This window comes from Perna viridis, chromosome 4 (assembly GCF_037379345.1).
Source record: "Perna viridis isolate PV_CMFRI_1.1 ecotype Kerala chromosome 4, ASM3737934v1, whole genome shotgun sequence".
NCBI lineage: Eukaryota > Metazoa > Mollusca > Bivalvia > Mytilida > Mytilidae > Perna > Perna viridis.
This window is the reverse complement of record NC_142448.1, coordinates 19,757,804-19,774,461: the sequence shown is the minus strand read 5'-3', so window position 1 is coordinate 19,774,461 and position 16,658 is coordinate 19,757,804. Positions and strand designations below refer to the sequence as shown.

At 33.0% G+C, this 16,658-nt stretch overlaps 1 protein-coding gene across 2 annotated transcripts in view; it reads left to right on the top strand.

Moving 5' to 3' along the window:
- The first annotated feature begins 306 nt into the window (after window positions 1–306).
- LOC148619233 (40-kDa huntingtin-associated protein-like) overlaps window positions 307–16,658 on the top strand; it is a 19,864-nt gene continuing 3,512 nt past the window's right edge. The window contains exons 1-11 of one of the 2 annotated variants that reach the window (XM_088578916.1): window positions 307–389; window positions 1,896–1,942; window positions 2,149–2,221; window positions 2,856–3,015; window positions 8,108–8,176; window positions 8,630–8,692; window positions 9,116–9,136; window positions 12,406–12,463; window positions 12,699–12,761; window positions 14,386–14,477; window positions 15,414–15,495. In XM_088578916.1, the coding sequence (XP_088435042.1) occupies window positions 331–389; window positions 1,896–1,942; window positions 2,149–2,221; window positions 2,856–3,015; window positions 8,108–8,176; window positions 8,630–8,692; window positions 9,116–9,136; window positions 12,406–12,463; window positions 12,699–12,761; window positions 14,386–14,477; window positions 15,414–15,495 (787 nt within the window). In that variant the 5' untranslated portion in view covers window positions 307–330. The remainder of the gene's footprint in view (window positions 390–1,895; window positions 1,943–2,148; window positions 2,222–2,855; window positions 3,016–8,107; window positions 8,177–8,629; window positions 8,693–9,115; window positions 9,137–12,405; window positions 12,464–12,698; window positions 12,762–14,385; window positions 14,478–15,413; window positions 15,496–16,658) is intronic. The other variant, XM_088578917.1, reaches the window with a different exon arrangement.

The following is a 16,658-nucleotide window of genomic DNA, read 5'->3' as shown; positions in this document are numbered from 1 at the left end:
AGGCAATGCCTACCCCATATTATTATTAGCCTAGGATTACAATCAGTTAAAGCCAATAAAGGACAAGTAAAAAACATATATTAATTCAATGTTTGTAACAAGTGTAGAAAAAGGATTTTTCTATAAAAATCCTACTTACTTAGATACATTAACCTAAATGAGTTTTGCGCAAATATTCAACTGCAGTAGACCACTTTCTAGAGAAAACTTATGAACTATACATAATACAGAAGCATTTTCGAGATGTCAAATTTCGCGGGTAAATTTATCGCTGCAAAGGTAAACCCCCGAGATGTTACAAATATATGTACACTTCCGGTATAAATAAAAATGGAAAAAGATGTTGATGTACTTGGAAAATATCGTCATGTTACGAATAAACTGAAAAAGTAAGAAAAGTAGATTATGCATGGTAAACTGAAGATGTTTAAGTATTATTCCATTTCAGTGTCATTGTCGTTTGAGGACCAAGACGTCAGTAGTGCATAAAATCCAAGGAGCTTGATCAGGTGAATCAATCGGATCTCCTCAGCTTTTCTAGTTACAGTTGTAGATGAAGTAACAGGAGCTTGAAACTTAACATTGGAGACAGGTGAAACCAGAAACGCTCCTAAAATACTAACACCCAATTGGTTTTGGAGCTGCTTGATCTAATAAAATGTTCTTCTTTTCTTAGTTATGGCTATGTTATGTCAAAAAATCTTGCAACAAAAATTTGGGACTCTTAGTCTTAGATCTAGTAAATCAAATTCATATCTTTGATTTTACATTTTTTTCACTTATTTTCCATTTAACTTTCTCAGGGAGCATATACAATATACAGCTCAAAAACAAAATTCAGTTCTAGAAAAGCTCCTTCTGATAGTGAACATGTACATGTATTTCAGAAATTTATACTGCATTTATTGATAAGATATATAGTGCCTATTATGTACGTGTAGTACAGATAATCATAAAGCTTTCTGAGACATTTTTATCTTAATGTTTATGTCTCTTTATTGTCATCACATTGAGGTGACTAAGATAAATTGAAATTAACTTGTAAGGACAATATAATGAGTTCAAAAATGGGTATCATGACATTCCATTTGCATTACTGTCAGTGAAACATAATTCAAATAAATTACAATTAATTATATATTTCTTAGATTACAGATCTGTTAACCTTTGGAACAGTTCATGTGGGAGATTCACACCATTGATATTGCCTCATGGGGAATTTTTTTTAGTTAAAGCAAATTTTTCATCTGTTCATGTAAGAGTCTCACCCAAATGTGGGAGGGTTAACAGGTATGCAGATACACTGATCTGTCAAACCTATCCTTTAAACTTGTGATTGCTTCTGTTTACGTCATGTGACCGCTAATTATGGGTTAATATATTTTATGAATTGGTTTGTTTCAGTTTTTCTGTTGTACACGTTTACTAAATGATGTAAATTTATATATGAATTTAATTATTTTTTCCTTTACATTATTTTTTCTGAATGAAAAATATGTGAATATTTTAAATTTTAAAAAAGTTAATATGATATTACATTCGATTCGTTGCAATGAAAATTCTGAAGTTTACATGAACCGATCATACAAAATTTACATAATGAACTTGGGATCTGGGCAGTCATTGGTCCACCAGTGATCATTTGATCATCTGTCACCAATCCGTCAAATAGTTGCACAGATCAGTTAAGGGAATGTAATACTCTACAGATCAGTGTTACAATGTACATGTTGGCCCATTTGTTTTGGTCAACACAATGAAGTGAAAACCATAAAAATATACAATATACTTAAATTTAAAGGTAATGAATACCAGCATTAGTGTTTCAGTAGTGTTTTTGTCACAATGCATACCTTTAAAGATTCTCATAAACCTTGGTATTTTTTTTTTCTCAGGAGATTTCTTAAGAGGCCAAATATTGCTGAAGGCATTGAACAATATGGTAACTATGACATTAATTTTCATTGTTTATTACACATCTGAATAATAATAATAATAATTTAGTTCCATGATTTACCCACATCATGTGCATTACGATACATTGTAAATGGAAAATATTTTGTTTATTGCTGAAGCTGTATCACATATGTGACCCTTTCTACACACTGTGACTTGTACATGTACTAATGATGTATTGTTACTTTCTAGGTGCATTAGCTAAGAATTTACGCCAGCAGGAGTGTCCCCAGTATGCTGGATTTTGCTGTCTTGCACAAGCAAGGTAAACATATGACATGTAGGAAATACACCAAATAAAAGGTTTATTTCAAATATATTGCAACTGTGACACAAATCTTTGCTTGGATAAATCCTGGGCTTATAGAATTTTTTAAAAAGTTCAATAATAATATCTAATATCATGAAATATAAATTTGAGTTTCCATCAGCATACTCCTCACAATGAGGATAGATGTACTAAGATATTTGATTTTGGACATTTCTATTTACTTCATTCAATTCTGATTTAGGAAAGATTTGATTTAATTGTTTTATCATAACAGAAAATATATGTACCTTACAATTATACATTGTAGGTCTTGCGTATCTCATTTAGCAACTCATTTATGATTAAAGATTGATTCATTGATTACTATTTAATATCCTATAATTAGGATTAAGGTAGATCATACTTAATATTTCTAACTGATAAATTTTCCTAGTTTTTTTCTGGAAGATGACATTGAATGAACATACTTCAGAATTTCAATGTAAAAAACAAATGTCACCAAATTTGATTTTGTAAGATGATAGAAAAGAATGCTCAGTGTAATAGATATGATCTGTCTTAAAGGAGCATCATTATTTGCTTAATTAATGTTTTGTAAATACACTGATAGTTGAACTGTTTATTATAGATGTGAACATACCCTAGTGAATGCAGCAGGAGAAGCTCAAGCTTTAACAGAAGCAGCTAGGTCATTCTTGGAGGCGGAAATGAACAACCGAGATATTAGATGTCCTAGTTTTGAGGAACATCTAACAGCTGCCATTAACTGTTACAGTCATGCAATCAGGGTTAGTGTTGCTATACAAAGTTAAGTAACTGGAAGAGCAGTGGATGATATGGGGGTATGGAACCCCCTTTTTGGGCAAAAATGAACAATTAATAGTAGCCTGGAGCCCTCTTTTTTCTGAACCCCCTTTTTCATTAATTTAATTCTCCGGATCTGCTCCTGATGAGTGTAGCCAGTAAAGTAAAAAATAATGTCACACTTTTATAGGCATAAGATTTGGAATTTATTTTTCATAATAAATATAAAAAAAGAAGTACCTGTAGCAATACCAGATACGAACAAGGGGGACAACTGGGAACAAAGCAATACCAAACCAATAGTTAAAATAGTGATCCGATTTACCAGTAAGAACCATGATAAGCACCATGGGACCTACAAAGGAACACTAAATGAATTTTGTCTTTATTTCACATACTTTTGAATAAAACTTATCAGAAGAATCAGTATCTGTGTTATTAATCGTTTTTATTGATGAAGGCTAACATAATTTTAAATGTGGTGACATTATATACATGTAGCACCACCATAAAGAGCAATGCACCATATATAAGCTTTTAGGCTTTTTTCAGCACTTTTGTATCCAAATTGTTCGATGAAATATAAATAAGACAAATTTATGCAAGTAAATTTTTCAAAAATGATCAAATTAATTTTCCATGTCACTGCCAGCACCACTGAAAATGGGCAAAGCACCATAGTCTATGAGTTAATAGTAATTATTTTAAACAGTGATAAAATCAAGTTTTCTTTGTTCTGGTATCAATGTCAGCACCACCAAAAACGGGCAAAGCACCACAGCCTCTGTGACTCCATTTATGGCTTAGACCTCTCCGACCCTGGACTCAAATTGTCTATTAGACTTCTCCACAGGCCATGCGACTCATTCTTAGACCCAAAGAGTTTATAATTTAAAAATGAGAAAATTAAGTTTTCTTCGTCATAATATCTTTATTAGCACCACCGAAAACAGGCAAAGCACCACGGCCTCTGTGACTCCATTTATGGCCTAGACCTCTTCGACCCTGGACTCAAATTGTCTATTAGACCTCTGCAGAGGCCACACAATTCATTCTTAAACGCAAGGAGTTCATTATCTAAAAAATTATTAAATTAAATTTCCTTGTCACAGTATGTTATTAGCACCACCAAAAACAGGCAGAGCACCACAGCCTCAGGGACTCATGAAATGACCTAGACCTCTCCGACCCTGGACTCAAATGGTCTATTAGACCTCTGCAATGGCCACATAATTAATTCTTAAACACAATGAGTTCATTATCTGAAAAAATGATAAAAGCAACTTTCCTTGTTACAGTATCTTTATGAGCACCACCGAAAATTTGCGAAGCACCACAGCCGCTGGGACTCCGTAAATGGTCTAGACCTCTCTTACACTCGACTCAAATGGTCTATTAGTCCTCTGCATATGTCATGCAACTCGTTGATTTGCTCCACGAGTTCGTTATTTAAAAAATTAAATTTTCCCTGTCACAGTATCTTTATCAGCACCACCAAACAAATGAGCAAAGCACCACGACCTCTGGGGTTCAATTTATGGCCAATAACTAATCAATAAGGGTCTGGAGCCAAGCAGAAAATATAAATTATGCATTATCCAAATACAAACTGATAAAGTTAAGTCATTTCACACATGAACCGCCAAAAATAGTCTAAGCACCTCGAGGCTTGTCGGTCCAACATTGGTCCAAACGATGTACAAATGGACCAGTGGTTCCATTGATTCTATAAGGGTCAGGTGCCCAGCAGATCATGTAAATATATGGTGCAAGTACAAACTTGCATATTTCACACATATGAGTTGCCAAAAACGGACTTAGCACCTCGGATCATGTAAACAAAATGGGCTGTCTAATCAATATATAAACGAACCAGTGGGTCCATGAGACATTTGCTGGGGATTTGATAAGAGTCTAGAGCATAGCATACCATCCAATATAGAATGGAGATGGAGTTACATTTATGGTTGAATTCAAGTTGTTGATATATGTTATTTATACTGGTTTGTCTGTTTTCGTAGGATTTATTGTATCTGTATGATGGACATCCTAATTTTTGTATTAATAATGTTTTCCTAAATTCTCTCTTTTTATTGATACCTTTGTGTTTTCCATGTCATCACATTTAAATACCCAAAGCGGGTATTACATATTCTATAAGGTTCAAGCAACATATCAGGATTATACAGGAAATCCACTTAGCATATGTAATCGCTAATTACGGAAAAAGCACACTGATGTTAACAATAAATATGTAAACTTTCAATAAGAGAAAAGAATTTCTTGAATTATTTAAAAAAAAAAACAACTTTGTCTGGTATGATCTTTTTCCATTGTTCTAAAGAGCAAGGAAATATGTGCTCTAGTTTGATTCTATTAAAAGAGTGATCAAGGAAATCAAGATTCTAGCGGAAATCAAAAGAATATTATCCTAGGACAAAGACAGACATGGAAAACAGACACGCAAAAAAATGTATACAAAGTAACTTCAGTGAATGAGCAACTTGGACTCCACTAAACACTGGGAGCATGCACCAGGTGCATCGGTAGGGTAAGCATCCTATTTTTTTCAGGAAACACCTGCCGAGTTGTTCATAAAAAAATCAAGTCCAGGGTAGCCGACAGAGGAAAGGATGACTATGACACATTGAACATATCAGTTCTCATGGTGCAGATGGATACACTGTAAAAATCCACGAGTTAATGATGACGACCATAAAATTTCTATAGGGATGATTTCAGTCTTGTAGTGAAATAACCCTGTTCCGGAATCTTAATTGTAAGCAGTCTAGCACGATACAAATAAGTCTGTGTAGCTACCACATGCTCTGGCATAACATATGAGGTGTGATATGATAACTCATTATGCAGTCAGTAAAGGGATGTTGCTACAGATGAATGGAAAGTTGATGATACGAAATGAAAAGACATCGCATTTGTCGTATAGTTTGGTTAATAGTTTTCATTTACCATCGATCTCTAAGTGTAGGTAAAGATATGGTGCTGATTTTACATGTCTGCCTGTGCAGTTTTCTTAATCAAGTTCTTTGGGATAGTTGCGATGTATAAATCCTGGAAACAAGGATTGTTTAACAATACATCATATATATAGCGGAAACTGAACTAGCTTTGCAATGTTCCTTCTTTTTGAACATATCAGCAACAATTTCAACCTCATAGGAGAGAATGAATATAGGTCAGCAAGTAGTGGAGCACAATTTGTTCCCACTGGAATGTCAACTGTCTTTTTCTTTTTTTGAAAAACGCGTCCACCACACTGGACAAATATGTTGTCGATTACAAACCCAGCAACTTGAAAACAACTTCTATGGTATATATGGAGGATGATGTGGAATCGTTTTTTACAAAAAGTAATTAAGTGATCCAAGATTCTAGCAGAAGCCAAAGTAATGCAATCCAGGGACAAGGGCCAGCCATGGAAAACAAGCACAAACAACAAAGGAAGTAAATTAACCAAAAATTATACATACAAAGTAATAAATGTAAATGAGCAAATAGGACTCCTTTAAATCTGGGAGCATGAATCAGGTGCATCGGCAGGGTAAGCGTCTCCTGCTCTTATAGAAACACCACAGAATTGTATAAAAAGTTGAAAAATCGTTGGTTTTAATGCTATTGTATTTTGATAATAATCTGGAATTGAGGGTTTTCAGAATTTCTTTGTCAATTTTCAGGATCCATATTGAATTAATACAACTACGGGAGTAAGAAGTGTTGTGGTAGGACTGGAGACCCTCTTTGACAGCTGTGAGTACAGAAGTTTAAAGTTTTGGAAAAGGTTTGGTTGCACATTTTGCAGCTCCATCTATGTAGTGTTGTTTGTTTGAATTCTTTTTGGAGTTTTGGAATTAAGTTCATAGACGGTGGATCACAATCATCATCTTTTGGCAGAGAGATCAAAAGAATATAACATGTTTATGGTTTTTCACTATCTCTTCTTTGGAGAGTGTGGTAGCAATAAAGATACTTTCCTGCCTACCTCTGATAATATGTATTGAATGTAATGCGTTTTAAACCATTACAAGTTTCTCATGCACCACTACTAACAAGTTTCTCATTCATTACACATAATATTATGTATAATGAATCACACTTCAAAATAGGGTGAGAAGTGGTGTATTTTACTTAACTACCCCAAAAAAACTTGAGATAAAGGACACCACAGTCAGCTTAATATATATCGTCCTATGACATCCCTGGCACGGCTATAGCATTTCGATGGGTCAGATTCAATAAAGTTGAAAATAATTTTGAAAAGTGGACCAGTCAACAATCGAAGTGCAATATTTTATTAACAAGAAATAACCAAAATAACAATTACAAATTAACAGAAGTGAAACAGCAACCCGGGTTATACTAAAAAACTGAATTATGGGCCAGGTGCTCCGATAGGGTAAGTGTCCTATTCATTTCTAGAAATACCAGCCGAGTTGCTCATAAAATGTCACCTCCTAGGTAGACGAAAGAAAAAAAGGCAAACTATGACAGTGTGAACAAACCATTTGGCATGGTGCACCTGGCTTGAAATAACACCAATCAATTTAATTCACTAAAAAATATAACTCAACCTCTTCATTAGGAAGTATGTTTTACTTCAGACTCTTATGGAAACCTCAACAAATGTCCTTATACATTGATTGGACTATTCGTTTTGTTCACAGGCCCCATGGTGCTAAGTCCATTTAGTTGGTTGTACACTGTAACTGGTGAGCTTCCCCTACCAGACTGGGTCCAGATTTTACTGGTGGTGCTTATCGTGGTAGTTGCCTTGTATCTGTATTACTATTATAAGTCCGAACCAATTCATGTAAACATCCATTCTAACCTAAAGTTTCTGAACTTTGGAAACTCATTGAATTTAGATCAATTTTAAGTGTGTTGTAAAGTATTTTTCATTGCAATGTACGCAATAAATACTGTAAATGTCTTTTTCTTTTTTTTTTGTGGGGGGGGGGGTTAATTTTGTATTTGTATTTAATTTCACACTATGTTATAATTTTCCTCTGCAGCTAAATAAATCTTTAATTGTATTTTTTTTCTTACATGTATTTGCAGGTTTACATAGAAAATAATAATCCTTCCTTGGCTGCTGCCTTGTGTATTGAGTTAGGAAATGCATTACAGGTATTTTTGATGTATGGTTTTGATAAAAAGCAATACTTTAAACTGTGAATGTTCATTTTTTGCAGTTTGAAGCTTTGAAAGTTTGAGGGTATATTCATTGTTTATGAAAAAAAACTTTATTTACTCAAACATGTAACAAAATATATTGGTTCTGAGGAATATTACACAATATGTCCAACAAAACAGGTTTAAGACAACCTTTACCTCAGTAAATAGTATGATTTTTACACTTTACTAGAGTATCTGCTCTGCAATGCATTAAAAGTTTAAAAAGATCACTTTGGAATTATGTACATCATTTTCAACAGAACAATTTAGAGCCATTCATGTTTCAGACACCCTACATGTATATATGACATTACTGATCATGTGACCTGATATTTAAGAATGTTTTGTTATTATAAAGATGTATCTACATTATTACAATGATGAATTTTTGGCTAACATTTATAGAAATTAGAGAGACCTGGTGAGGCAATGGCACACTTTCAAAGAGCTGCTGAGTTACAGTCACAAGTAAGTAAAACCAACGTTGTCATGTATTTGTACACATATTTTTGAGTTAGTTAATGCTATGCATCTAGTTACCATTTTTAATCTTTTTCTCATTCTTCTTTTTGATTTCATTATTTTTTTTTCATTTTTTGTGTTTTAGTGCTGGACATTAGTAATTTGTTTCTGAATTAGCAGCTTGCTTAATAGTGGACATAATTATCAAGTTAAAAAACGTGAGCACATTTGTGAATTTTAAATTAGTTTCAGTTTTTCAAGTACATTAGATTATTAGCAATTTGTTATGGTTTCTTTGTTTACGTAGCTTAAAATGAATTGTCTACAGTTTTGTATCCAAATATAAATGTTTGTTGATGTTTTTTTAATTATTTGTTTATATTTTGATTTTGGTTTTTTATTATGTTTACACATTTATTATAAAAATAGACAAAAGCTCTTGGCCCTTATGTAAGTATATTTCTGTTTAAAGAATGGATCCTTGTGCATTTTGTGAAGACACATAAATATGAAACGACAACACGCTTCTCCTTTGTCGTGTAGTGTCTGCAACATTCCCACTATCTTTATGTCATTATAATACCTCCAATCAACCAGTTAAGTGGTATACTTGAATCATCTTGTCTGTCCACCAGAATTTCTTTGTGATGATCTCGCCTCCAATTGGATGGGTTTATTTCAAATTTGGCTTTATATATTTAGAATAAAATCTCTCTAAACCGAACCCCTTTCGGACTGTGGAACTCAGTCAGTTTGGACAGGTGTAGGATTTATCCAGGTTCAAAATACATTTAAACTGACACAGTGGGACATCAAAACTTGTCTGGTTTAGGCAGATTTTCGGTTAATAGAGGGTCCGGTTTAAACAAGTTTCACTGTACTTTGTATATATATGTTATTGTTTAATATCTTCTTCCTGTTTTGTGGAACTTCGGAATGACAGGGAAAAAGTTTTGTCACACAAATCTTGGCTCCTACCTGACATATTTTATTCTAATGGGATATGGCACTTCAAATAGATGGGACATATTCTGTTAGCGATTAATACTAATTTCCTGTACTATTGGAGTAACATGACATAGTTGTCTGGTTTTAATACCTGGCACTTGTATGTCAAGGTTTTGTTTCTTGTGTGTGTAGCATTTGTGTTATTACATACAGAATTAATTGGGAGTAAAAGTTGGAAAGCACATGCCTCTTGTTCATGTAGTCCATAAATAAGCCTTAATTCTAAAATTTACTAATGAAATGTATGCGGTACACACTGTAGCTAGATTTTGTAAGATTCAGAATATTCTAAGTGAATGTGCAGCATGAATGAAGAGAAGAAAAACACTCTATCACTTATGCTGATCACTTCTCAAGCACACAATTTTTACATGGAAAATCATTTTTTTACTATCTATATTTTTTACAGACTTTCTTTTTCTTTTTAAGTGAGCATATCTATTTTTACATTATATGCTACAAAAAAAAACAAGTACTATCTTTTAAAATAAAGATAGCCAATGCAGTATAATTTGTTTCTTTTACTTATAATTTTCTACATTTCATTTGAGAAATAACACATGGCACGCAATTTTAAATTTAGACACAGTTTTTTTTAATGCCACTAAGTAATAAGTATTTGGCCAATTGAGAAACAGAATTGCAATTAGGAGATTTGCATTTCCATGGAAGAGCGTCTTTAAGGTCAAAGGGTAAAAAGTGAAACTATACCGACTGCGTTGGAAAAACTTCGTTAACATGGTAAATCAAATATTTTCCCATGTTCTTCTTATAATTTCCACCTTAGTTGAACAAATAAGTTATTACAGAACTTCAATTTTATTTTTTTTTCTATTTCAATGTTGAGTAAATGTCATGTAATATTCATTTGAAAATTTTGATCAAATTCATTTTAAAACTTTATTTTAGCCTAAATCAGCATGAGACTCATATGAATTTCTGTCCCTGCATAGAAATGATGTTACATTTATCAAACGCTTATGAAGATCATGTTTCAAGTTTGCTTCTATCCCATAATTGTCTGGTACCAAAAAGTACTTCTCTGTCTATGAATCTGGCAAAATGTGTATAAGGTGTGGCACATGAAGAAAAAAAACACTTTATTGCATTAACCAGGTATTTATACCTAACAACCTCAAGAAAGAACCATCAGTGTTAGTAAAATTTTCCTTTTCATTAAAGATATTGATAGGTCGAATTTAGTTGAATTGAACTATAGAAAAATGGCAGGAAAATTTTCCCACACTTTCCGACACAGTCAGTATATTTTCGCTTTTTACCCTTTGAACTTAAGGACGCTCTTCTTTGGAAACACAGGTCACCTGATCGCAATTCTGTTTCCCGATTGGCCAAATGATGATAACTGAGTGGTCATTCAAAAAAACGGTATCAACAATTTTAAATTGCATGCCATGTGTTATTTTCTTGAAAGAAATGTAGAAATATACTGCGTGTCTGCTATTTTTTGTAGAGATAGTACTTTGTTCCTGATAAAAGCAGTCAAAAATATCTAAATCCCAGATGTTTAAGGATAAATTCAAGTAGCTTATCAGTTGTTTTCTAGTTATATTAAATATATTTGAGACAATAAAAACAAATTTAGAATTATGATGTGCCACCCATTGCCTGATTCTTACACAGAATGGTACTTAAGGATGTGTATAGCTATCTAATATAGATGCTTATTTTTAAGATAGCAATCTGGACATGCGCATTAAAATGATAAAAAACACATTTTGAAGGGGAGATAAAAATGGCAGGAAAATTTCTCACACTTTTTCCAACACAGTCGGTATAGTTTCGCTTTTTACCCTTTGAACTTAAGGACACTCTTCTATGGAAACACAAGTCACCTGATCGCAATTCTGTTTCCCGATTGGCCAAATGATGATAATTGAGTGGTCATTCAAAAAAACCGTATCGAAAATTTTAAATTGTGTGCCATGTGTTATTTTCTTGAAAGAAATGTAGAAATATACTGCGCGTCTGCTACTTTTTTGTAGAGATAGTACTTTGTTCCTTATAAAAGCAGTCAAAAATATCTACATCACAGATGTTTAAGGATAAATTCAAGTAGCTTTTCAGTTGTTTTCTAGTTATATTAAATATATTTGAGGCAATAAAAACAAATTTAGAATTATGATATGCCACCCATTGCCTGATTCTTACACAGAATGGTACTTAAGGATGTGTATAGCTATCTAATATAGATGCTTATATAGCAGTCTGGACATGGGCATTAAAATGATAAAAAAACACATTTTGAAGGGGAGATAAGACTTTAAAAAAGTGATAGAAAGTATATGAATATGAAACTATGCATATCTCTCTTGTACCAATTTGTTTTCATAAACTGAAATTTGTTTTATCTGAACCATAAGAATTGATTAGAAATATAAAAAGGTTGTTTTCAGTGAATCACAACTGTAATGGGGCGTGCCTGGTTTTTAAGGATAAGCTGTATTTAAATATATTAGTAAATCTGATAGATGGGAATGAGAGCTTTGACATACTATCTTTATCTTATTCTGCATGCTACATGTATCAATCTTTCACTCATAGTGCATTTTGTTATTCGCTTATCAAAGATATGATTTGTTATTTTCTTATTTCATTTTTTTCTGATTTTGCTTGAGTAGTAGTTACACATATTAAAGAATCAAAGTATTTTATTTTTGAAGTACTCATTATATGTATGGTTTATATTTTAGAGTCCATTGGAGTGCCTACAGTCCTTAGGGTTAGTGGCCACTTGCAAAATTGAAATGAGTGAGTGATTACATGCGACATTGTCATTTTGCTAATAAGTATTCATTTGTATTCAGAGAATTATGTAGATATTTAGATAAGTTCAAATTAGAAAAGATATTTTTTATGCTTATAAGGGAGGTATGTTTCCTTTTTTAAAGTGTAGTTTATTGATTGAAATATTGGGTAATTACATGTAGTTTTTATGTCAAAAATAGAAAATAGTCAGTCATATACTTTTTATATGTCATTTCAGGAGATTATGATGGAGCTCTTGGAGTTTTTACAGAAATGGCATATCTAGCACAGGAAAGAGGAGGTACTGCTATTTAACATCAGGGTCATTTATATGCATTGTCTGGGTTGACACATTTTTGTCTTAAGTCTAGGCCTTAGATATGTTGCTTGTGTATGTATTACCCAGAAAATGGTGTGTCATGACTATAATTATTTTTGTTTGACATTGGCCTTTTTACATCAAAGTTGTTCTTTTTTTATGCTTCTGTTGTAAATATCCAGGTCATTTCTATTGAATATTGAAATATAACGAGGACATGTTTTATATTCAGATGACTTTTGACCTCTGAGTTAAGTTTTTGTAATTTTCCTTGGGAAAATTGTATAAGGTCATATATTGTTCTGTTTTAGAGATAGGATTTAAATTTTTGAGATCTTCTGAGACCTGGTGCCTGTACCATGGTGACCTGAACTTACATATAGCTCAATATTTTTGCACTCCCAGGGAAAAAAATGATCCTTTTAATGATTGTAATTTAAACACTTATGGGAGTTATTTTAGGTATTTCAGGATCAGAACAATTGAGCAATCAAACAGGCTCCAGCTTTTTACTAGTTCACAATGTTGAGCTGGACATTTTAATGTGCTTGCAAACAGAAGCAACAGTCCAAAAGAAGGTGTACTACCACACTCAGACACATTATTCTGATTCTGAGCCAACAAGTCATCACTCTACCTCCTATGTGCTGTGTACTTAGCAGACAAGCAGTGAATATTAATTTTAAAGTCATTGGTATGACCCAACCAGGGATAGAAGACATGATGTTGTGTCACCACCGGACCACCTAAGTCGTCCTTGGAGAACAGCTTATGCCATAAATATTTCTTTGACCTACAATAAATAACTTTGGCACTAGATGTTTTAGTATGTGATACACACAAATCATGCTTACCTTGTGTGACCTTGACCTATGACTTAATTCATTTATTTCTACTATTTTAAGTAATCGATTTCTGCTGCTATTCACGATTTGGCAACATCCCTTCAGCACCTGCATTCACAACTCGTATGTTATAAGAGAGCTTGCCATAACTACGGGGACTTTTTGTACTGTGCTAGATTTCTTACAATAAGGCTTCTAGAATAGGATATGTTGCTACAAGATTAAAGTCATCACTAATGAAGTTTTATGGTTTTCATCATGAACTCATGGATCATTATGGTCTATCCATCTGCACACTGAGAAATGATTTGTCCACTGTCATTGTTTTGCTTTCATCTTGCGTCTACCACTGACATGACATTTTATGAGCAACTCCATGGATGTTTGTAGAAAAGCAGAGGATGCTTACCCTACCAGTGCACCTGGTCCATGCTCCCAGTTTTATTGTAGTCTTGGTTGCTCATTTTACTTTTCTTCTTTGTATATGTTATTCAGTTATGAAATATTCTCTGTTGTGTGTCTATTTTCCCTGTAAAGATGTTATCCTTGGATTATATTCTTTTGATTACCTTTTGATTCCAGGTTACCCTGATTTCCATTTTAGTGTACAAAAACAGTTCTTACTTGCTTTAAATTGTACATTTTACTTAACATCTGTGGTTTTAATTGCATAAAACTTGGAGGTAGTTTACATGAACTAACAATGAACTTTGTCTTTGCTGATCCATGTCAATTAAAGGTATGGTTTTCTTGTAATTTAGGTTCATCAACTACAGGCAAGCCAATAGGAGCATATTGTGATATTCTAGCTAGATGTGAGGTATCTCGGGTACTACTGCTAATGTTATTACAGGTGATTATAAACATGTACAATACGTTTGTTTGAAATATTGCCTATGCTTTAAGTAGCACTCCTGATAAAAATCATGCAAAATGTGATTCATGCTTAGAAAGCCTACATTTTTATTTTTGATATTTTGTTTAAAATGTTAAAGTCAACAGATATTAGCATGTGGCTTTTCATATAAACCTTGTTCTTGGGAGATAAAATTAATATGGACTGTACTGTAGTACTCAAAATTAAGGGAGATAACTCTGTAAAGGATACTAAAATTCTATAGAAACTATTGGATTTTCAATGTGGATTATCTCCTATGAGCAAACAGGTTGGAATGAGTGATAATACATTTCATCATATAGACCCACAAAACAATTTAATAACAAAACTCAAAAAGTATAGCCTTTTTCCTTTTTAGGTGTATCACATATTACAGAATTTGCATGATTTTTACGAAGGCTGCTACTTAATATCAAAGAAGTAAAGGGGTGTCGTCAGATCTTTTCACACTTTTGATAGTTTTTTAGGGATGAACGCTCAAGTAGAAAAAATGTGAAAATCCGAAAGTATGGTAGCTCGTCAACACTAGTGTAAAAATACCATAAAATAATAACGTTGTCTTTGGTTAATTTATACATACAATATTGTGTTTTTATGACGTTATATCTTGTTTGCGCTTGCTTGTGATACATTAAGCTTGTAAACTTGAATATGTAACGCTTGATCTAATTATGACTTATTACTAACAACTAGCTAGGATCATGTGCTTAGTTGTGTTAGATCTCATGAAGATGAAAAGTTAAGAGTTCTTAAAATTTGGGTTGTGCACTTCCTTAATATTCTAACAGGAAAATAATTGGATTGTGACCTTACGTAATGAAAATTAAGATGTATAATTTTATCTTGATTATTAGGCTTTGATGGTAAAACATTTGCATTTCCTTTATTTAGCCTACCCCACAGAGAATTCGACCTGAGCATGCTCAGACTTTAGAGAAGTATGCATGGGAGACTACTGATGATGCAATCACTGGTAAGTCAGTATTTAGCTATGAAGAATTTACAATGTAATTTTCTGGGACTCCCGAAAAAATTGCTATCAGAAAAATCCTTCTGATACTAGTCTTTTTAGCTCACCTGGTCATAGGCCATGTGAGCAATTGCCATCTCTTGGCATCCGTTGTCATCACCTGTCAGTTATTCACAATTTCTTCAAACATTCAAACATCTTCTACTCTGATACTACTTGAAGGATTTGGATGAAACTTAAAATGATTGTTCCTTAGAATGTCCTGCTCAGAATGACTGTTTGAATTTATGATCTGTTAAAAAACATGGCCGCCATTACTAAAAATAGAACATAGGGGTCAGACAACAGTTTTTTGCATCTCCAAAACTGTTAGGTTTAACCAAATTCTGACGTGGGGTAAAAGTGTTCACTATGATGAGATCTTTCTGTGATATAATTTTGGTGAAGATCTGTTATACCATTGAGTTATTGCCCTTTTTGGATGTTTTTTAGCTGTTTTTGATGTTATTACTTTCAAAAATCTTCTCAGAATCTACAGTACACAATTATATGAAAGTTTGCATGACTGTTTTTCAGGGTATCCTGCACTAAATGGATGTTTGGATTTTTGTTTGGTGAAAAAACATATATTCCATTATTAAAAATAGAACAAAGGGGTCAAAAAATAGTTTTTTGCAAATAACTCACAACTATTGAATTTAGCAAAATTCCGATGGGGAGTAATATTGTTCACCATCAGAAGACGGACCTTTACCAAAATTTTCAAAATGATTTGTTGCCTGTTGTTGGATTTATGGCCCTTGAAACAGATTTTTTTTATTTTAATATGTACAACTCTCTGAAACCAATTGCAACAAAAATTAAATAAAAGTTGGCATAATTTTTTTGAGGATTTCCTCCACAAACTGCTCATTTATAACTTTTCATCAGTCAAAAAAACATGGCTGTCATTACTAAAAATAGAACTTAGAACCATTTTCAAAATAGCTGCCATTTTACAACTATTTTTACTAGTTGCTCAGATTCCATCTTAAGATACTAGGTGTTTTGAGTTGAATGGTGATGACGAAAGATTGTTCTAGGTGGCCATTTTCCAGCTAATACTTGCTTTGATTTCTTTGGGTAATTGGTTTATATAGTAAATATCGTCTTCTGATATGAATAGT